The sequence below is a fragment of the Podarcis liolepis genome (assembly GCF_965112155.1).
Source record: "Podarcis liolepis genome assembly, chromosome: 12".
NCBI classification, from domain to species: Eukaryota; Metazoa; Chordata; class Lepidosauria; order Squamata; family Lacertidae; genus Podarcis; species Podarcis liolepis.
The window spans coordinates 4126489-4148872 of NC_139563.1; the positions used below are offsets into that span (position 1 = coordinate 4126489).

Here is a 22384-nt window from a genome sequence, read left to right on the forward strand (position 1 = left end):
TCCTGGGTGGAAGCTCACGGGCAGGAATGGGATGGTCACTGTCCCTGTCCTCAGCACCTGCCATCTGGCCACTTCTTTTGGAGAGGTGTTGGTTGAGGACAGGCGAGTGAACCAGTATCACTGATCCTAGAGGGGAATCGTTGGCAGTTGGGTGGCGCAGATGAAAAAAGGCACCTCTTCCTTCTTTTGCTATGTATAGGCTCTCCAGAAGCGACGAAGGAGCAGAAAGCGAAGGCCGCAGACGCTACAGCTCTAGGTACTGGCGGTTTTCCTGTGCTGGGGAAACAGGAGGAGAGCTGGCCTTCCCCCACCCAGCACAAGGAGAAGGAAGAGACCAGCCAGTCCCAGAAGGCAGAGGAGCTCGCAAGGAAGACTCCTCCCAGCCAGAAAGTGGACGACAGCCAGCCTTTCTTCAGCCAGTGGGGAGAGGAGAAGGAGGCAAGCACAGCATTGAAGCCCCCCACCCAGAAAATGGAGGAATCCAAGCCCCCTCTCATCTTCCCCATGGAGGAAAAGGAGAGGCAGCCCCCAAGCCCAAAAGTTGAAGAGTCAAAGTCTCCTACCACCCAGCACACAGAGAAGGTCAGCGAGGGCCCGCATGTGCAGGAGGGGGCAAGTAAAGCTGCTCCAGCCCCCAAAGCAGAAGAGCCCAAAGCTTCTCCCAGCCAGCACTTAGAGAAGAAAGCGGAAGAGAGCAAGATCTCTCCCAACCAGCCCGCTGCGAGCCAAGAAGGGCCTAAGACGCCTTCTTCGCCCCTCCAGCCCTGGGAGACCTTCCCTGCTCTGGAGAAGCTCGGGGAGGACAAACAGCCTCCCAGCAAGCCTACTGAGAAGCCGGAGGAGAACAAGCAGCCGCTGTCGGTTCCACCTGTGGCGCCTCATCCGGAGCCTGCAGGTAAGGAAAGGGGGGGGGGGAGATGTCACTTCCTATGGGGAAAGCTGCTTTCCTTCCTTCTGCCGGCGCCAACGGAAGCCACACCCTCCTCGTATCAGGAGATTGCGCCTGCTTCTCTCATGGTGGGGAGGCAGCAGCAGGGAGGCCCACCAGCGGTGCCCCTACAAGTGCAATAGAGGTGGGGGCTGAGGTGGGGATTGGGGAGTTTGGAAGAAACAGGGTGGATGGATGGACAGCCGCACATTGGGGATATTGGCAGGCAGAGCTCTTGAAACGGGCAATACAGTGGTACCTCTGGTTACGTACTTAAGTCGTTCCAGAGGTCCATTCTTAACCTGAAACTGTTCTTAACCTGAAGCACCTAATGGGGCCTCCCGCTGCCGCCGCGCCACCACTGCGCAATTTCTGTTCTCATCCTGAAGCAAAGTTCTTAACCCAAGGTACTATTACTGGATTAGCGGAGTCTGTAACCTGAAGTGTATGTAACCCGAGGTACCACTGTACTGTCCTGATGGCTGCATTGGGCCAGGCCAATGGTCTACATCGCTCAGCCCAGGATCATGGTGAGGCTGGCGTATTTATCTGTCCTCTGCAGTCTTGGGCAGCTGGTTTTGACCTGTACCTAGAGAATGTGTTTTCGGTCATGGGAGCAAGCTGGTGGGGCGGGGGTGGTGATTCTCATAAAATCATTGAATGGTAGGTTTGGCACCCCCAGGCGTCAACTGGTCCAGCCCCCTGCAAAGCAGGTGTCACAGCTAAAGCATCCTTGGCAGGTGGCCACCTAACCTCTGACCTCTGTCTGAAAACCTCCAGTGAAGGTGAGATCACCACCTTCCGACAAAGTCTCTTCCACTGTCAAACAGCTCTTACAGTCGGAAAGTTCTTCCTATAGTTTAGCCGGAGTCTCTCTCCTTTTGTGTCATATGAATCCAGTTGGCTTCGGTCCTCCCCTCTGGAGCAGCAGAAATCAACCTAGCTCCACCTTCCACGTGGCAGCCGTTTAGATAGTTGGAGATGGCTATCCTTTCTTGACTACTCGTTTGTTTGTTTGTTTGTTTGTTTCTTATTTATTTATTTTATATTCTTTATTGAGAAGTAAAAGGTACAAAATTACAAGTTCACAGAGTAAGATAAGACACACAAAAGAAGAAGAAACAAGAAAGTGTACCCATGTAGTAAGCAAAACAGAACAACAACTAAGATATTGTGTACCATTACAAAAAAAGGGGGGGAATAGTTGTTTTCCTTAATCAAGCAAACAAATACAAAATTTATAAAATAATGAATTGCAGATACTGTTCAATTTGTCCATGGCAAGTCTGTGTTTGTACACAACTATCCTAGCACTTGCCAGTCTTGTCTTCTTCCCTTTTTTTAAAAAAAAGAAAAACACTGATGTTTTTATGCTTTTATTTCTAGCAGAGTCGAAAGGACCGGTACCCCCGGGAGAGTCCAAAGCAGACGCTAAGGAGCCCTTGGCTGCTGTGGTGGAAGTGGCGAAGCCAAAGGAAGCACCTGAAGCTCGCCCTGACCATCCCGCCGAGCTGCCTCAGGGCAAGGCCGCCCTGGAACCTGCAGGTAGGCAATGGCAGCGGCAACAGCGGAGCAGCTGAGCTCCGTCTCCAGCTCTTGTTTTCCGTCTCCACCATACTCTTACCTTTCCCTCTGTGTTGCAAATTGCCTATCCCCTTGCAGCCAAAGAGGCAAACCTCTTCCTTCTCCTGTGTGGTTAGGAAACGGCCTCAGCTTTATTTCTTATTTCTACTTGCTCCTCAGTCCCAAAACTGGGAATCTCCTCTCCCCCTTCCACCCCCATACTGGGAGCCAGGTTAAATACAGGCAACTCTCCCCTATGGCTGAATCTTCTATGCAACATTGTCCCTTTCTGGTTACCATATAGGTCTCAGTTCTGGTCTGACATTTAGGAGAACCATTTTGGTCACAGACCTCATAACAATGCTGGTCTGTTGCTTTTTGGGGTGTGGGGTTTTTTGGCCTGTCCTAAATCTTTTCCCTTAAAGTGTGCACTCCCACTGCCCAACTGGGGGTGATCAGCGCAAAGCTAGCTTTGCGGTCTCTGCTGTGAGCAAGAAAAACACCCTGTGTTCTCCAACCGCAGCAAATGACCCCCTTTCTCATCACTGAGCTTTTCCTGCCTTCTCCATCTAGCCATGTGCCCCCATGCTCTGTCATGCCCCCAGCTTGTCAACAGAGCTTGCTTCCTGCTGGGAGAGTTCCCTGTTTCCGAAGCTCTTGCCTGCGTGCACTTGGCCTCCCCCCACACCCCAGAAAAAGAGGGAAGGCAGGCCCTGAAATCCATCCTAGAAAGGCCTTATGGGATCTCTAAGCACAGAAGCAATTCTCACATTGCCCTGTAACATAGAAGCGATGACTCTTCCAGAGACCTTGTCCATGTTATGACGGAGAGAAATGCAAAAAGTAGGAGAGATTGGTACCCCACCATCCCTTATCTTGCTTCCAAAACTGCACTTTACTAAAGTGGGAGTTAATACTAGCATTGACTGTAGGCACTGGGAGCCTGGCTGAATGCCGCTTTTGGTGAGTAATCCCTCCGGTACTCCAGCAACCTTCCTGTATTCCAGGTGCGCTTCCTGCCCAAGGAAGACACGCTAACAAACCCAGCGATCACCACCGCAGGGTTGGCAGAGCGAAACCTGCCTGGCTGCCTGCGGCCGATGCCCCGGAGGAGCTTCTTGTAGGTCTCCCGGCTGCACCCAGGAGCCACAACCAAGGAGGCGACCCCTTTTCGGCGACAGAGTGCAGTGGCTTTGTTGCCGGGACGTCCCCCCGGAGCAGAGCTCCTTACAGGAAGGCAGCCGGCCAGGCGTTTGAGTTTGCAGAGGGCGCGAGGGAGAGTTGGGACCTGGAAGCTTCCGCGGCACTGAAGAAGAAGAAGAAGAAGCAGAAACAGAAGAGGGTCCAGCAGCCAAGGGGGGCAGAGATGTGGGAGGACAGCTCCGAAAGGCCGCAAGCTCCCCTGTGTGCTCCTGAACCCCCGAAGCCCGAGGTCCCCTTTACTGAGCCCCGGAAGAGCGCTAAAGAGGTCTCAAAAGCCTCTGTGGACGTCACTGGGAAGGATCCTTCGGTGCTTGAGAGACAGGGCCAAATTATGGACAGCCTTGCCCCGGTTTCTGTAAAAGGAGAGCTGGCCCTTCCGGCTGATAATGTTGCATTGGATGCAAAATTTGGCCAAGTGGAAGAGATGAGGGATGGCAGCTTGAAATTGCCATCTAAAAGCAGGGAGCCCCCAGAGGAGCAGCTGAAGTGCCATGTCCAGAAGAATCAGCCAGGAAGCCCCACCTGCCCACAGGCCAGTCCTGTGGAAATGGCACCCTTTGGGAAAAGCAGGACATTGGAGGAAGGCTCAACTCACAAGGACTCGGTCCCCATTGTGCCCGCTTTGGACGCCAAACCTGCGGTGAGCAAGGAAGTAGAAGTCCTGCTTACGAAACCAGCAGCTGCGGGTGAGAAGGTCGCCCCAGAGGGCCTGGCTCCTTTGCAGGAGGTGCTGGTGGAGGAGCCGAAGAAGGAAGAGAAGGGCAGGCAGGGCAGAAGTCCTGGCGAGGGAGCTGCCAAATCTCCCGCTGAAGCAAAGGCCGTGGAGCCAGCCACGGAAATGAGTTCTCCCGATAAGAGCAAGGAGAAATTCCCTGTTGCGCCAGAGCCGAGCCCCACCAGGGAGTGTTCACCAGGTGACGCACAGGGGAGCAGCCCTGCAAAAAGTGCCACTCTTGATTTTGGTTCGGCAGAAACCCCCTTTTTCTTGGAAAGCAAGTCTGATCTGGGCAAGCCCTTTGCTCCCACCAAAACACCTGGCAGCGCTCAAGTACCTTCTACTGAGATGGCCAAGGGAGCCAGCTCCAGCACACCAGAACAGCCAACTGGGGCACAGGCTAAGAAGAGGGGCAGCGATGGCAGAAGCAAGCGGGTTAAGAATCCTCCGGCACCGCTGCTCTCCCTCTTGGAGGACCGGGCCGATGTGGGCAAAGCTCTGGGGGCGGAGGAAGCTGTGACCCCTCCTGAAAGAAGCATGGCAACCAGTAGCCCCGAGGCAGCTGGCATCTCCAGCTCAGCGGACAGCAAACCCGCTCTTGCCTCTGCGGTGTTGCAAGAGAAACCAAAGAGGAGCAGTGAGGGGAAGAGCAGGAAAGCCATGAAGAGAAGCTCGCTGGGGGCGTCGTTTCCTCCAGCGGCAGAGAGCGGCACTGGCCCCTTGCCTGCGGAAGCGAGCAGAGCTGACCTGAGTAAAGAAAAGAACGATTTCAGCAAAGGAGCCAACCTCTTAGCTGCAAGCCAACTGATGGAAGCTTCTGCTGCAGATGCGGCAGAGCTCCAAGCTCCTGCTGCAACTTCTTTGAAGGAGAAGATGCAAGGGGCTCCAACCGGCAGAAGCGAATGGGTCGACTTCTCTTCCTCTGCATACCCTTTCATCTTGGAGACACCAGCCAAGGCAAGTCCTCCTGAAGCCAAGGGAGCCACCGTGCCTGGTGAGAGCAAAGGGCCCAGCTTCGCCATTTTGGAGAGCCCCGCTTCAGCCCTGCCGGGGAGCAAGCCCAAAAAGAGGACCAGCGATGGGAGGAGCAAAAAGTCCGGGAAGACTCCGCCAGAGCAGCCGTTTATGCCGGAGGCGGCCTCTGACCTGAGCAAGGCTTCTGAGAAGGCTGATGGTACCACCAAAGAATCAGGTGCTGCTGGCAGGGGTGGCGCCCCTCTTCTTGAACAGCCAGAGAGCAGTGAAGTGCAGGTTCCTGCTGCAAAACCGGTGGGGAAATCTGAAAGAAAGAAGGAGGAGGAGGGGAGTTTGGACACAGCCCCGAAGAAGTGTGGCGTTGAGCAGCCGGTCGCTTCTGATCCAAAAACCAGCACTGCAAAGCAGGAACTCTTCGCTAAAGACACAGAGAAAGGTCAGGAAGCCAGTCTAGATCCTAGAGACAGGACAGAATTGCCGAAATCCCCCCATCCCTTTACGGAGCTGGCGGCAGAAGAACCGAGGAAAGGGGATGTAGGAGGGCAGAGCCACCAGGTTTGTGTCCAAGCCATGGAAGCAAAGTCTGTACCTGCCAGGCTAGCTGCTGAACATGGGGAGGTGGCTAAAACGGAGGAGGCTCCATCCCTGAGTAAAGTCCAAGAGAAAGACCGTCCCTTGAAGGAGGCAAGAGATGCAGGGCAAGGTTCTGATGCGGGCAGAACATCCAGAGGATCAGAGGCCAAGAATCGAAAAGACAAGCTGAGTTTGGAATGTCCCTTTCTTTGGGGGGAAGCCAAGGGAGAGACAGGCACACTTTTGGGGGACCAAAGAGAAGATGAACAGAAAGAGCCCCTTTCTCCACGAAGCAGCAAGGAGGGAAGCGGTAGCGGGTCTGCTCTTGCCAGTAAGCCAGACCCGGCTGCAAAAGCTGCAAAGAGGGGCAACGACAGGAAAAGCAAGAAGGCAGCGAGTGGCCCTGACCAACCCGCCTCGCAAGCAAAGGTGGATCCCACAAACCAAGGGCAGCGTCCCAAATTGGCTGGCTTCCTCCAAGGCGTGGAGGAAATGGAGTTTGTAGACGAGAACAGGAACATCAAAAGCTTTCCCCCGGGGCATCAGGTACACTGGGAAGAGAACAAGATGAGCTTGTTTGGCCCCTTTGCTCCCCCCAGTTCTGGTGGTCTTGACGAAGCCCCTTCCAAAAGCCCAGGGCTGGGGTGCCCCTTTCTAGAAGACCCAGGCAAGTTCATGAGCGAGCTGAGCAAGGAGCAGCCTTTTCTTTCCGAAATGCTGAAGGATGCCAGTAAAAGCGACCGGGAGGATCAGCATGAGCCGAAGGAGAACGTGGCCAAGTTGGGAGGCCACGAGGCCGCGATAGAGGCTTCCCTTTTGCTGAAAGCGGGCGACGAAACGAGGGAGAAAAGGAAGAAAAGCAAGAGACCCCATGCCAAGCAGGAGCTAACAGCAGGAAAGGACAAGGCGTTCAGCTCCGTCCTGGATGAAGATGGAAGGGAAAGCTTGGTGGAGAAGACACAAGGCTCTGGACCTGGCCCCACGGAACTGCCAGCGGAAGAGGTGCCCAAGGAGACTGCCCTGCTGGTTGCTGGGACAGAAGGAAATGGATCTGTCGGAAAAGAAAGCAGCATCCCTTCGGGGGAATTGCCACCCCTTTGGGAGAACAAGAGAGAAGCAGCAGCACTCCAGGCACTGACAACCGCACTTGTTGGTGGCAGCTCAGAGCCAGTTGAAAAAAGCAAAGGAGCTGAACCAAAGACCTCTGAACGTCCGGATAGCTTAGGAAGTAAGGCAGGGGCAGATAAGGTCCTAGAGGATGTCCACGGGGAGGAAGCTGCTTCTGCTCCTAAACCAAAAGACCCATTCAAACCTCTGAAGCTGGATGACGTGAAAGAGCCAGAGATCAGCGTCCCAGCGCAGGCGGCCAGCAAAGAGGAAGAGGCACACCTGCCAAACCAGGCAGCCCAACCAAAGGGCACGCAGAGTTCCGTCTCTGAAGCCGGCGAGCTGATCCCACAGGTGGTGGCTGACGGTGGCGACCAAGGAGCGAGAGCGACGAAGAAAGAGGAGAGGAGAGCCCGAGGCGCTGAGCAAATGAAAGGCTACATGAGACCCACAAAGTCGAGAGGGCTTCCTCTCCCGCCGCCGCCATCGAGAGTCGCGGCTGTGCAAGAGCAAGGGAGGAGAAGGCCGGCGAAAGCGGACAGCCCAAATCTACAAAGGCAAGAGAAAGGTGTGTCTTTGCAACTGTGGCTCGTCGGCAGCTAATGCATATACTACAGCTTGTGTGTGAGAACCTGCTCCTTGGCATGAGCACCTAACTGTTAATCCTGCGTCCGATGCACCTGGCATGACTTGTGTCTTGGCTGTTCCCGTTAAGAGCCTGTTTTTGACTCTGCTTGCCTGTTTTCACCAGGGTGCTAATGGCCAAGTTTTCGAAGAACTGACAAATGTATAAAACGAGCTCCCAAAGCTTATCTTTATGTGCTTGTTCTTGCTTAAGTATTTTTGTACTCCTCCTCACTAATGTTGAAAAAGCGTTGCGTCGTCTAGCAAAATAGCTTCTTGTCACCACATTGCTTGGAGGTTTCCCCTTACCTGAGGTTCAGGTCTTGGTGCATTCATTTCTCAAGTCTCAAAATGCTCGCAGGTTGAAGCCTGACAGGCTATTAGTAATGATTCCCCACCCCCTTTTGAAAACAAGTCCATTTAATAACTTGGTGCTGGTCATGAATGTCCCCCTTGCTGGCATGGAGATGGTCATATGATGGTTGGCTCACGTGGTCAGCCCACGACAAACGTCATTTCTCAACTGTTTGCAACGCAGCTGTGGGAAGCTGTTTCCAAGGCCCCTGAATGTTGGGGGGGGGGGGCCATGAGTAATTCATGAATGTGCAGAGTGCCCCTCTGAAAAGAAAGCAGTACATATTGAGTTGAGGAAACGGTCTGGTCTTGCAATGGAAATGAATGTCCTCTCACACACCCATTATTGCTTATGGGCAAGCAGAGGGGCGCTTGGTTCCTGTTCCTCAGGCGTGAACAAATGGGATAAAAGGCAAAATATAAAACGTAACGAAATAGTAAGTTGTATCAGTTCAATCAAGGAGACCTAAAGCAATGGTTTAAATCAGCAAGCAGTTAGGATTTAAATCAAGTTTCTCATGATAGTACTTTCCTAAATTCTGGTGCAGCTCCCAAGTGCTAACCCATCTTTATTTTCCATTCAGTAGTGGGATGCTTTGTATATATATATATATGTATTTAACAATCATTTTACAACATGTTTCTGAATGCACTGCTCGATGGATCACTTTTATGCATTATGCAGCTTGCTTTAATATTATACAAGCTATTATTTTGAAGACAAGCTTAGTGGGGGTTTTAAGTTTCAGTTTTAGTTATTTTAAACCACCCATTTTGATCCGCCTTGAAAAGGCATGTTCAGCCAGCACCTGCATTTAATCCTGCAACCTGGAGTTCTTTACCTGGGTTTGAACCTCTGACTTTCTCTGTGGAAAGTGTGTACTCGGTCTCTGAGCAACAGCCGCTCCCCATCTTTACATGTCTACATGGCTTTACTGCAAACTGTTTGTTGTTAGATTATCAGATAGCGTCAGATCTCCATCAGAAGCATAGATTTCCCCAATGCTGAATGAACATGAGAACGAACGCCTTTCCCTAACAAACACCCGTCTTCTGTTGTCACTAATCAAGAAGTGTTAATGCTGTTTGACGGAATATCATAACATCTGCTTGCATGGAAAAGCTTTTTTTTTAAGATTGAGCCATGCTGGCCTTAATGTTTTGCTGTGGTTTCTGAGAGGTTTTGTATATTTAATGACGGTTGCATAACGCATAAAGTACTTCTATTTTGGTGGAAGTGCTGTTCCCTGCATGAATTTATGCCTCTAGAGTGGGGTGTGGGTGTGTTTCTTGCATGGGGGTAGAAAATGGAGGGTGTTTATAGAGGTAGTGCCTTCTTTCAAAAAAGGAAAATAGAATTGCTGGAAGCCTTTTCCTTTGTTTGTGTGTGTGTGTGTGTGTGTGTGTGTGTGTGTGTGTTTTCCTTGCAAAAAGGCAAACCTTGGGAGCCGTTGACAAACAGAAAGGTTGGCCCTAAACGAATGAACGTCCGCAGGTAATTGGACTGCAAGCTGCACAGCATGCCTTAAGACTCCCACCTGCTTTGCAGGATCCCCTCTGTGTGAGTCAACTGCCTACGTGGGCCCTGTTCAGTTCTGCAGAGCTCGGAAGGATTGAAGCTTGCCTTAATGGCAGGAGGAGCTATCCTTCTCTCTTCCCCTGAGGCATGTACCCCAGATTGAAAGCAGGCTGGCTGGTGGAGAGGGTGACATTGCAGTTAGAATGTCAGCACTGTCTGCGTGGGATTGACGAGAGGACTTGAGGGGTGCTAGCAGCCCTCTGGCAAGGCCGCAAGGCCCCACGCCCCCAGTGTTGACTGCAAAAGGAGGGTGGAAGATGTTTAGCAACTGGACAGCTCCCTAGAGTGAATTTTGTCAGCCCTAATTGCCAGTCGCCAGTTCCAAAGGAACTCATAATCCTGTCTTCATGGTGTCGTGAGCATGTGAGAAGGACTGAGGCGCAGCTTTGGTTCCTGCTGCAGAAGTTCGTTGCTCTAGAAGTTTCCAGCCCGTTATTCTGCCTCTGAGAACGGCAGATCCATTAATCTATTGCAAACTGGACGTTAGGCGGGGATGAGGGACGAGCACTCAGTCACCAGCCAAGAACAACCCTATTGTGAGTCGAGGACCCCGCCACCCACATAGGAGTATAATAAGACACAAAGACATGTTATTTTAGGTTAATGGGCAAAATTAGGCCACAACATTGATTGGTTACAGCATGTGAGTAGTATTGGCTTAGGCATTGGATGAAACAGCAATACCAGACTCCATCCCGCACAGCCAGGAGTCATATCAGGGTTAACAACCAATGGGAGGAGCTTGTTGATGCAAATACAACTGGAAGCTCCCCCATGACGTCACCGGGGGTCGTGCCATGGCCCTAGCCACCAGCAGGGCATTGGACAGGATCCACGACCGCTGGATTCCTTTAACTGAATACCCAAAAGAGGAGGGGTAGATGATGGCGCTTACCCAATCCTCCAACACAGCACACATATTCCAATGCCCTAACCACCAATACCAGAAAAGTGTGACGAATTGCTACGAGGCAGGCGAAAAAACCAAAAGGCTGGTGCCAATTTGCCAAATGGATAAAAAAGTCCTATTAGGCCCCTTGGGCAACCAAGGCAACCAACCGAAGTCCATAGCAAGGTCAATACGCAAAAAGAAGCTGACCTAAGAGGGAGAGATCCGACGAAAGCAGGAACAGAGCTGAGCTCTGCCGCGGCTGTTTAAATGTGGCTAGCCCCGCCCACCAGCCGGCCCTATTGGTCGGCTGGAAGGCTTGGCCACGGCAGCAGAAGCAATCGGGAGCAGGGAGCCGAGTATGCCTCCCTGCCCCCCAGCGGGAAGCTGCTCCCGCTCCCAACCCCTCCCCTCTGGGAGGAGGAGAGGCCTTCTCATTGTCAATGAAGGCCTGGAGCGCTAGCAAACCACGAGGCTTGTCACCTTGACTTCCTCTAAGATAGGAGCACCGGAAGCAGCCTGTCGTGGACTGGCTGAAGGCAGAGGAGGCACCAACTAGGGAACCCCCAAGGGAAGAAAGCTCAGAGCCCGGGGGTTGCTGATGGAACTACAATGGGTGGTCAGAGGGAGAAGACTGGGAAGAGGGGGTATTGGAAGCTGAAGAGGCAACAGGGCTTTGTGAGCAGGAAGAGGCTGGGACAGAGAGCGGTCCAGAGCTTTGGGTTCATTGGAATTATGAAGTCTGTCCTGATCTCTTCCTCTTCCAAGAGCTCCCTCCAGCTATGGAGCATGTATTTCTATAACCTTGGCTTTTGTTAGGGCACGTGGGGAGCATCTTGCAGTATTGCTAAAGCTAAGCCAAACGCAGACCTGGCTAGTTTATTTGGGGTGGGTGGAAAACCACTTGTAAAGAGCAGGATGGAAATGTTGTTGTTTAGTCGTGTCCGACTCTTTGTGACCCCATGGACCAGAGCACGCCAGGCACTCCTGTCTTCCACTGCCTCCCGCAGTTTGGTCAAACTCATGCTGGTAGCTTCGAGAACACTGTCCCACCACCTCATCCTCTGTCGCCCCCTTCTCCTTGTGCCCTCCATCTTTCCCAGCATCAGGGTCTTTTCCAGGGAGTCTTCTCTTCTCATGAGGTGGCCAAAGTCTTGGAGCCTCAGCTTCAGGATCTGTCCTTTCAGTCAGCACTCAGGGCTGATTTCCTTCAGGATGGAGAGGTTTGATCTTCTTGCAGTCCATGGGATGGAAATACATGTTTGAAATCCTTTGTTCAGGTGGACTCGAGCGGCGCTTGTGGACTAGTCTCACCCCACCCCGAAAGGAATTAAAAACCATGTAAATAAGTGCAACATTTGGGTTTCTCCTATTCACAGAGTTCAGCTTTGTTTTATTTTTGACAGCAGGTGTTGGTTGTCTTGGCACACGGCTCTTGACTAAAAATACTTTGCAAGGATTGTCTCTCAGTCAAAATGTATCACGGCGAAAAGTTGGAAGGCTGTTTGCGTTCAAATTATTCTGTGTTACTGCTCATTTGAGGTGTGGTGGCCCATTCCTCCTCCTTAAAGATGGAGAGGCCTGTGAGTTTGCATACAGATAATCCCCTTGGTGCCTCTTCCCCCACGCAGAACTGCCTCCAGCTGTGTGCTATTATAGCTCTGGTGGCAGAGACTAGAAAACTCTGCAAGGTGGGGCAGCTCCTTGTCTTTCTACGGCTCATTGCCCCTTCTGTCCATCACTGCTGTTGCTAAGGCACAGCTTTCTTGCATGTAGCAAGAGTGCTTATTTTGGTACCACAAGGAGGTTAGAATTATGTACCCGTCAACCGAAAATACCGAGCCCATTGTTTCGGTTTTGGGCTTGCATGCTGGTTTCAAGCGCTGGTTGCCAACCCTGTGAGGGGCGTCTTAGGTGGCATTTTCACAGCCACCCATCAGATTTGCAGTGGATTGGGACCTCAGAGCTTGTTGTGTAGCGTGAGGTGGTAGAATTGTATGTAATTATTATTTATTAAATTTATATACTGCCTTTCATCCGGAGATCTCAGGACAGTTCACAAGATAAAAATACAGAATAGAAGTACAGAATAAGTACAGTGGTACCTCGGGTTACATACGCTTCAGGTTAAAGACTCCGCTAACCCAGAAATAGTACCCCGGGTTAAGAACTTTGCTTCAGGATGAGAACAGAAATCGTGCTCCATTAGCTAAATCCATTAGCCAATCGAGGCCCCATTAGCTAAAGTGGTGCTTCAGGTTAAGAACAGTTTCAGGTTAAGAATGGACCTCTGGAACGAATTAAGTACTTAACCCAAGGTACCACTGTAGTTAAAGCAAAACAATAACACAAATGCATTTAAAAGGCTGTATTGTTTAATCAGCCAAAGGCTTTGGAGAAGAGGGATGTTTTCTCCTGGTGCCTAAAGCTATGTAGTGAAGGCACCAAGTGAGCCTCCATGGGGAGAGCATTTGACAGACAGGGAGCCACTGCAGAAAAGGGCCCGTTCCCTTGTTGCCACCCTGTGGACCTCTCATAGAGGAGACACATGGAGAAGAGTCAAATGACGACTGCATGGTCCGGGTCGGTTAGTCAAACACTGCCCAGCACACACAGGTGTTCCCTGCATAAAATAAATGAACACACAAATGACAAGTTTTGGCATACTCTTCCCTGCTGGTTTAATTTGAGTTGGGCAGAAGCTAGATCAAGGTCCACTGAGATGGTTCCGCACATCACTTTAAGAGCTGGATGTGAATCTGTTAACTCTCCCGGTGAACAATTAAAAGAACCAGTCTCTGCCTTTCCGTGGTTTAAAGGTAAAGGGACCGCTGACCATTAGGTCCAGTCGTGGCCGACTCTGGGGTTGCGGTGCTCATCTTGCTTTACTGGCCGAGGGAGCCGGCGTACAGCTTCCGGGACATGTGGCCAGCATGACTCAGCCGCTTCTGGCAAACTGAAAGCAGCACACGGAAACGCCGTTTACCTTCCCACCGGAGCGGTACCTATTTATCTATTTGCACTGGTGTGCTTTTGAACTGCTAGGTGGGGAGGAGCAAGGACTGAACAACGGGAGCTCATCCCGTCGCAGGGATTCGAACTGCCGACCTTCTGATCGGCAAGTCCTAGGCTCTGTGGTTTAACCCACAGCGCCACCCGCGTCCCCTCATTCCCTGGTTTACCTGATGCCTAATAAAACAGAACAAGGGGAGCAAGCCTGTGGATCCCTAGCTTCATGTGTTTGAAGTTTGCTGGAACAGGGCCGGCTCCCCTGTTCCTTTCCGTTTATTCCACCCCTGTGCATGTGAGCGAGGCAAGAAACCTCTGATGTAAACCCCCCCCCCCCACCGAAGCTCTTGGCATATTCTTCTCCCCAGCATGCACAACTTAAGCTGACCCAGTTGGTCCGATCGTTGACTCTGGTTGGCGACGACACTTAATTAGCAATTGCACATGACTTTGGGAGGGTATATCGGGGGGCACTTCATCATCCCGGAAGGTGCCCGTTGCCATGGAAACCAGTGCAGAGGGGTCCTCGCCTGAAACAGTTTGCTTGGATTTTCTTCTTTTTAAAAAAGGCATTGAACAGGATAAGTACTAGCTTGAGGAGCAAATCGAAAATAGAAACGCAAGGTTGCTGTGGGTGGGAGCTGGCAGCTTGGGACTCGAGTCCTGGTGTGCTGATGCAGCAATTAGCTCTGGCATGCTGTTGGCTTGTGTGCATGCTCTGTTGTCATGCGCACCGTGGATCTTGAGCAAAACCAAACAATGGTTCACCTTGAGAGTTTGCTCCGAAATTCACAACTGGATGAGGGTGTGTTTCTTTTTCTGAGCCTGAGAATTTCTTGGGAGGGAGGGGTGTGTATCTGTGCCTGCAATTATGAACATAAGAGCCTTCTGGATCCGGCCAAATGGCTCATCTATGCCAACATCCTGTTCTCACAGTGGCCAACTAGATCAAGTTTACCAGACGTCCCCGTTTCGCGGGGACAGTCCTCGGATTTACAAATCAGTCCCCATACAAAATCCATTGAAGTGTCCCCGGATTCATTGAAAAAAATCTGGTAACCTTAAACTAGATGCTTGTGGAGAACCTGCAAACAGGATCCGTGCCCGGGGGCACTCTCCCCTCCTGTCGTTTCCAGCAACTGGTATTTAGAAGCATTGGGAAGGCAGACTATCGCCATCATGACTAGTAGCCATCGATAGCCCTCTTGTCCATGAATTTGTCTAGCCCTCTTTTAGCGTTCTCTAGGTTGGTGGCTGGCACTGCCTCTTGTGGCAGGGAGTTCCATAGTTTAACCATGTGTTGTGTGAAGGAGGGCTTTCTTTTATTCTGTGCTGGGACTTCCAACATTCAGCTTTGTTGGATGCCCATGAGTTCTAGTGTTATGAATGAGAGTGAAATATTTTCCTCTGTGCATTCTCTTCTTGCCATAATGATATTATGCACTTGAATTGTGTTACCTCTTACCTTTTCTCTCGGCTAAAAACGCCCCCAAGTGCTCCAACCTTTTGCTCTCTCCTTTCTGAACCTTGTCAAACTCACGTGGAATATCACCCATGGTATCATAGTATTACAGTTCCATATTTAGCGTTATAAACTATATTATTATGGTTAATGGTGGTGATTGGAAAGGGGTTTTAAGCACTCTTTATTAAAACAAATTCACACAGCATTATAGTGTCATGGTGCTATTACACTTGGATTTCATAGCTAGAAATGAGTTTTAGCGCTGATTAAAAGATCTGTGAACCTTTGGATAAAAGGAGCCGTAAAATGGCATCCACCGCAAAGGTTATAGTGAGTGGATGCTGAGCTTCAAATAGCTGCTTGTGTGAACTGGACCTTCCACACCTGTGGACCCTTGTGGGGGAAGAACATGGGGTGTGGGGTGTATACTGGAAAAAACACCAGACTCCTAATAGTGTGCAAAGTCTCTGTTGCAATTCTACTTGCAGCTTGCAACAGAAAGGCAGTAGCAAGGTAGCGCAAGGGGGGGCACTCATCTCGAAATAGCTATAGTCAAAGGTAGACTGCCTCTGAAACTGGAGGGTCCATCTAGGTGTCATAGCTAAACGCTAAGCCTATTCCCCCTGTTTTTCTGTAGTCCCCTTTTAAACCCATCCAAGCCTCTGGCCACTGCCACATCTTGTGACAGCAACTTCCATTGCAATTATGCACGCAAGGAGGTGGGGAAGAGGCAGAGATCTTGGAAAGCAGGCAGGCAGGTGAATCTCAGTTGAGCCTTCCGAAGAGCGGAACAGAGAGCGAGGGAGGAGCAGAAAGAGGTTAAGGGTATAATCACTCCACCAGCGCTGGTGGTAGACGTTCACAGCCGAAGTATTTATCGTATATAGAGAGAAAATAAATCCCCCTGCTCCTTTCAAACATGAAAGTTGCCTTTCTGCAACATGTGAGAGCTGCCGCTTCCTGTACTTAATCAAATTTCGAAAAGTGCTGGTTTAAATAACGGAAAAGATTAAAGCTCTAGGGCAGAGGATAAAGGCTTCTCATTGCATCTTTCCCCCCCCCCTCCTTTGATGTTTCTGTATGTCCCCCACCCTTTTCTGACAGCATTGCACAGCTCTATCTGCCCTCTCTGCTCTCTCTCAATTTTTGCCCCCAAACAAACGAAGCCTTCCTTTCCATTTCCCGATGCTATATAGTTCCATCCTATTTCTCACCGAGATGTTGGAACGGTTGTGAACATTCCGTGACATCACAGCAGCTCTGCCGCTGGCTAGGGGAGCCTGACTGGTGACAGCCAGTTTTTAAAGCCTTGTCTGGGTGTGTGTGATGCAAGATCGCATGCATGAGCTCTCGTCTCTTTGCGATCAGTGGAGCTGGGTGGGCGGTAATTGGGGAGTGTCAGGAAACAAAGGCGAATATCACTTTGCCCTACTTTATTCATCGTTCCGACACGACTTCCACCCGGCACTTAAATGCAAGGTAGCAAATGTCTAGATCAGGGAGGCTGATTTTTTTTTAAAAAAATATATTTTTGTGTGCAGCAGGATAAATTCAGGGGGCGTGCTGGAGCTCAGAGTCTAAAAATACTTCTAGCGAGTTAATAAGTGGGAGTTGTCACTGCTGCACTGTGCTGTAAGGGCAGCCGCCGCCATGCCTGCGATGATGAGCTTCGCTTGCAGGGGCTGCTCTCCCGGCTGAAAGGAGGGTCTCGTTTAGTCCAGGCATGTTGCAGTCCCCCCAAAACAGTTGCTCATTCTTTGTTGGCAGAAGAGTGAGTGGCCACAGCAGGAGCCTTGATGGATTTATTTATTTTTTAATTGCATTTATACCCCACCTCATGGAGCTCAAGGCTTCGTACATGGTTCTCCCCTTCCTTGTTTAATCCCCACAGCAACCCTGCGAGCAACTGGCCCCAGGTCACCCAGTGAGAGCTTTGTGGCTGAGCGGGAATTCAAGCTCTGGTCTCTCAAGTCCTAGTCTGACACTCTTACTGCTACACCACATTTTAATGTATTTTTAATCTTTGTTGGAGCTGCCCAGAGTGGCTGGGGAAACCCAGCCAGATGGGCGGGGTACAAGTAATAAATTATTATTAGTATTATTATTGGCTCTCAAAGACATGGTATTCCAGGTGAGGCGCGAACTCACAGCACTGGCACTACTCTGCTGCGTAAGTACCGCGCACTAACCTATGCTGTTTGGCCTTTGTGCATAACATGATAGATGCAGAGTGCTTTTCCCTTCCGCAGAAAAGACATACAACTCGGAGAGCTGATGTAGTAGTGAAAATGGTTTAACGAGCGAGCTCCAAAGCTGCTAAATAGAAGCGTTAGTGGCTGGAACAACGACAGGTTTTCCGGCAGCCACGTTTGGACTGATACAGCAGGGAAGGGCGTGGCTTTGATCGCAGGAACCACACATGCAATTCCACCATCCTTTCTCGCCTGCCCACAAAGCAGCTCCAGAGGATTGGGGGAATTGCTGAATGGGTGCCGTGTGACATGGATGCAGATCGGAGGGGTGGGCAGAATCGGCACCTGCCGTTTCTGCAAGCAAAAGGGCCTTTGCATCAAAGCCAGTGTCTTGTGGCAACTTGGAAATGGTTGTGGCGTGAGCTGATAAGAGATGGCAGCATGCAACGCTGGAAGCTCTTGTCCTCGTAAAACAGTGTCAACACAGGAAGCGGCCTTATACATACCGTTGGTCCATCTTGCTCAATATTGTCTGCACAGACTGGTAGTAATAGTTCTCTGGGGTTTCGGATACGAGGCCCCTCCTAGCCCAACCTGGAGTTGCCAGGGATTGAACCTGTGGCTTTCTGTGTGTAAAGCAGATGTTTCCTTGGCTGGTTGTGCCAAGATACACCAGCCACTCCTTCAGGTGCCATAGGATGCTTTTGTGGAGGTGGTCTCCTGGGCAGACTCCATTGAAACGAACAGGGTGAGACAAAGACCCTTTGTCAACTGGTGCGGCTTGATCTATTTGTGAATGGAGAGCAGGGCAGCTGCCTTAGGCCAGGTCAGGCTGCTGGCTCATCCAGGCAGGTGTTGTCTACTCCAGCCTTCCCCAAGCTGGTGCCCTCCAGATCTTTCGGACCATCAGCCTCAGCCTGCATGGCTGTTGTAATCTGAAACATCTCGAGGGTGATCCAGTTTGGGGGAGGTTGGTCTACTCTGCCTGGCTCTCCCAAGATCTCGGGGAAAGGGAGGTATTTCCTCATCACCACCAACCTGTTCCTTGAACCCAGGACCTTCTGAACGCAGCTCCTGTTCTCGACCACTGAGCTACTCCTTCTCCTCTCCCCCAAAGGAAGAGGACATTTTGCTGTTTGCAAAAACTCAGCATACCTGTTTGTGTCGCAGATTCCAGACAATGGAACTGAGCACCTCAAACCTCTCTTGGCGAGTGTGCTTTTTGGACACATCTCATGATGGGCACGACTTTCATTTGGTCCAGCAAAAAGAACCTCTGTGGCGGTTTTATGCCGTTCCAACTGATGGCTTTATTATGCAAAATGCTTTTGCATATCTGGAAGGAGATGTCTGTTTCCTCCAACACTTTTGCCAGATATCATACCTTTTAAAAAAACCAGAACATCATTTCTTTGGAACGTTTGCTTTTGTTTGTGTTTTGTCTCCCTCGACTATCGACGCTTGGATAAAGCAGCGGACAAATTTCACCCCCTGTGGCTTTCTCGTTGTGCTGCTTTAAAGGGATGGCAACGAAGTACCTCAATAGGCACTTTGAAGTGCAGCTGCAAATTAGATTTCCGTTTTTATGTTCAGGAGATGGCTGAAAACCTGTGTGCCCTGTAACGTTAAAAAAGAAAAGGGTCTTGCTTAAAAAGCTACATTTGAGTAAGCTGTGTTCCCTTGGGGATGAAGGGGGTTTTTTATTTATTTTTTTATCTACGAGCACAGGGGGGCATGGTGTGTCGTCACCACATCAGGCTGCCTGCAAGCCCGGCTCACTTGCTGGGTGGTGTTACAGCTCAGGAGACGAGAAGCGAGAGGAGCAGGCAGAAATGTCTCTCTCCAACCAGCCCTCTGCACCCCTCTCCGAATACAGCCAGCTGTGCAAAGGCAAGAGCACGGAGGGCATTTCGGAAGGCTTCCACTGCATGGAGGCGCAGAAGGACTTCGGGAAGACCGAGTTTGCTTGGCAGAGGACGGAGGGCAAGCTGAACGAGATCGGACTGAATGTGAACTCCGGCGGGCAGCTGAAGGATGGGCTGGTCAAGAGCAGCCAGGGCTTCACCGACGAGGACAAGCTGTGTTTCTTCGAGGGGAAGCTGGACAAAGAGCTCAAGGCAGCCCCGAAGGACAAAAGAGGCGATGCGGAGACTCTGCAAGGCAAGAAATGCCCGATGGCCCCCCTGGGTCACCTTGAGAGCTGGGCTCTCATCTCGGAAGCGTTCCCTCCCACAGAAGGGGGCTTGGGGGGCATCAGTGCCGCAGGCTCCCATTCTGGGCAGGCGGAGCCCACAAGGTCGCCTGCCAGGCTGGGGCAGCACGAAGCCATCACCGACCAGGAGAAGGCAGCAGGTAAGAAGGTGGCAGAAGCCAAATGCCACCAGGGTCAGACAGGGAGTGAGCCGGAGACCAGCGTGTGGAATCCCAGTTTCAGCCCCGTCCTGACCAGCAGTTTAGGTTGCCCAGAGGCGACCGGGAAGACAGAGGGCCCCCCCGCCTACAGCGTGATCGGAGTGGTCAACGACAGCTATGTGCAGAGCGGATTCGCACCTTCCCCTGCCCTGCCCAAGCTGGGACCCCCGACCACCACCGTCGAACTGGCCCAGGACGACTTCAGGAGCAGCTGCTTCAACAACCTCCACGAAATGGAAGACGAGAGGTTTTCCGCGGAGGCGGGGGAGAAGCAGGGCTCTGGCGGCGATGGCGGCTTCCTCAACCGAGGGGCCCACCAGAGGAAGGCCATGCGCCGTGCCATGTCGGAGAGCTCCCACCTGTCCGTCCCCCCAGCCCTGAACCTGGCCGACAAATACCCCGAGCCCCCGGCTCGGGAGGATCTCCTCGGCAGCCTGGTGTCGCCTAGCGGCAGCCTCTCCCAAAGCACGAGCCCCATGACCCGAAAGCCGAGCGCGCCAATGAAAAGGTCGGCCACTGTCTCAGAAGAGCAAACATCTGCCCGCAGCCTGGGCTCCGCGCAGAACAATGCTGAGCCGCCCAGCCTCATTGTGAACCAGGAGCACCCGTCCCTCCCCATGGAGGAGCCATCTGCCAGGCAGCGAGAGGAGTGGGACGCCAGTGGCAGCGCCATCAAGAGGGAGCTGGTCAGCCCCGGGCTATACCACAGCAAACTGGAGCAAATCCCCGAGATAGGCGGCCATGGCAAGGGAGGCAGGGCGGAGGAGGAGGCGGCGGCGGCAGCGAAGGCCGAGAAGAGCCATGTTGTCAGCGAGCCCAGTTGCCTCGGCTCCCCGAGAAGCGGCAGGATCCAGGAGATGGAGCCGGGCAGAGCCGCTTCCGCGCCGGGGAGGAGAGAAATCGAGGTCAGCGATGTGCCGAGCGCTCCGTCTCCCCAGCAAAGCGATGGGCCACGTGACGGTATGTTGCTAAATTTTCTTTCCCCCCGGGGAAGCAGGCAGACTAGAGATGAAGGAAAGCGACTTGACAGATTGTGGGCAGGGGAGCGGACCCCTCCGCCAGTCTCTCCTGAGACGGACACAGCTTGCTGCGTAGCAGGCAGAACAATGGGAAGGGGGGGCGGAAATCTGGGGTGACTGGGGAGAAGAGGGGAGGGGGCGGTTCCCTCGGCCGCTGTTAGAACAGATTGCTTGCAGGTGCCAGGGAAAACAAAAGATAAGATGCATGAATAAAATAATGGGATTAACTATGCCCTGGTTTTAAAGATGCCCGGTGTTTTTGTGGGATCGGGCTGCTTAGTTGTAGGGTGAAAGCCAAGGTCCTGCATGTCCACAAAACTGCAAGAAGGGATGTGGCACAAATTTGGGTCCTCCTTTTAGGAATGTCGGCTTCCCTTTCCTGGAAGGGGGAGTGCACCAAGAAGGCACAATCGTGTCGTTCCTTTTTGCGGCTCCGAGTATTGGCACAGACCTGCTTGGAGAGAGTGGCAAGTCTGGTGGAAAGCTGAAGAGAGACCAGCCTTTCCTCCTGTCCCACGTAGAAGCAGCACCTGCCCCTTTAAGGGGGGTGAAAAGCCTTTCAGCTCGCCAGGGACAGCAGTGCTTCTCTCTCTCCTCCCACCCCGCCTTTCTCTCAATAGGGGCTTGTTTTATTTCTTAGTGTGCCGGCACAATGCTTTGAGGTCAGTCTGCTGGTCTGAGCTGGGGAAAAATTGGGACAAGCACAGGCGATCTTTTGTGGTGTGAAAAGAGGAGAGAATCTCTCTCTCTCTTTCTTTCTCTGGTTCCAGCAGATCTGCCTTTTTGTGTAGCTGCTGCTTGCTTGGAAGCCATGGGGGCTGTGGCGGTAGGTTTCTACTGAAACCTCAGTATCGAGCATCTCCAAAAGCCGGTTGAGAAAGCAGTGGGAGAGGATAAAAAGTTAAAAGAATTGCACAAAATAATTACTAATGAGCAACAGTGTGTGCGTGTGCCTTACGCAGCTTGTCAAATCCGTAAGATTGCAAATATTAAGGCTTGCTTCTTAGCCAGTTTGAACTGCAGCTATGCAACCCTTCACAGAGACTGGGCTTCCATTTCCATCTCTTGCCCTGATACAAATGATTAGGTCGCTTGCCTTTCTTAACACGGAATGGCTTTTGGGGGAACTTTTACTAAAATGCCTCCTCTCTTCACCCCACCCCTTCAGCTGTATGATATCGCTCCTACCCCTGTCGATACAAACGTTCCCACCCCTTAAAAATCCCTTTCCTTGCCTCTCTCCGCGGCTGCTCCTACTATTTCTCAGCTGCAACAAACTCTGCACCCAGGTTCTAGCAGGGGGTTGGAGGGGGGGCAAGCGCAAGATGATCCAATTCAATGGGAAAGCAAAACCAGCCCCAATCAAAGCCACATTGATCCATTGGAAGCTGATAGTTGCCAAATCCTCACCAAAGGGGCATATACTATAGATATAGATATATATACATACACACAAACACACTCCCTGATACTTAACTGGGCCAAAAGGTGCTTCAAGCTATTGCACCTCCAGCGAAGAGGGTCTTTGGTGCTGGATTTTCAAAGAGAAGCGAATAACGTGCAGAAAAGAGGGTCTTGCCTTTCCAGAGCAAGCTATCGGCCATGTGCTGAGAACAAAGGAGTGTCTAGGCAGCAAATTCAATTACGCTAACCTCCCGATAACCTTCAATGTGATAGACTCCCGTAAGCGAAGCTTGGGGTGTGTGGTTATTTTGACGGCCAGGACTGTAGATAGATATATTTGACCTTTATTTTGCTCTTCTGGTGACACCCAGTG

The 22384-nt window shown here is 51.6% G+C and overlaps 1 protein-coding gene across 26 annotated transcripts in view; it reads left to right on the forward strand.

Moving 5' to 3' along the window:
* Window positions 1–22384, forward strand: part of MAP4 (microtubule associated protein 4) — a 214632-nt gene that overhangs the window by 128850 nt on the left and 63398 nt on the right. For 21 of the 26 annotated variants that reach the window (XM_083466492.1, XM_083466514.1, XM_083466495.1 and 18 more), the window contains 3 exons: window positions 200–895; window positions 2315–2473; window positions 3499–7632. In XM_083466492.1, coding sequence (XP_083322618.1) covers window positions 200–895; window positions 2315–2473; window positions 3499–7632 — 4989 coding nt within the window. The remainder of the gene's footprint in view (window positions 1–199; window positions 896–2314; window positions 2474–3498; window positions 7633–22384) is intronic. The other 5 variants (XM_083466511.1, XM_083466505.1, XM_083466517.1 and 2 more) reach the window with 1 other exon arrangement.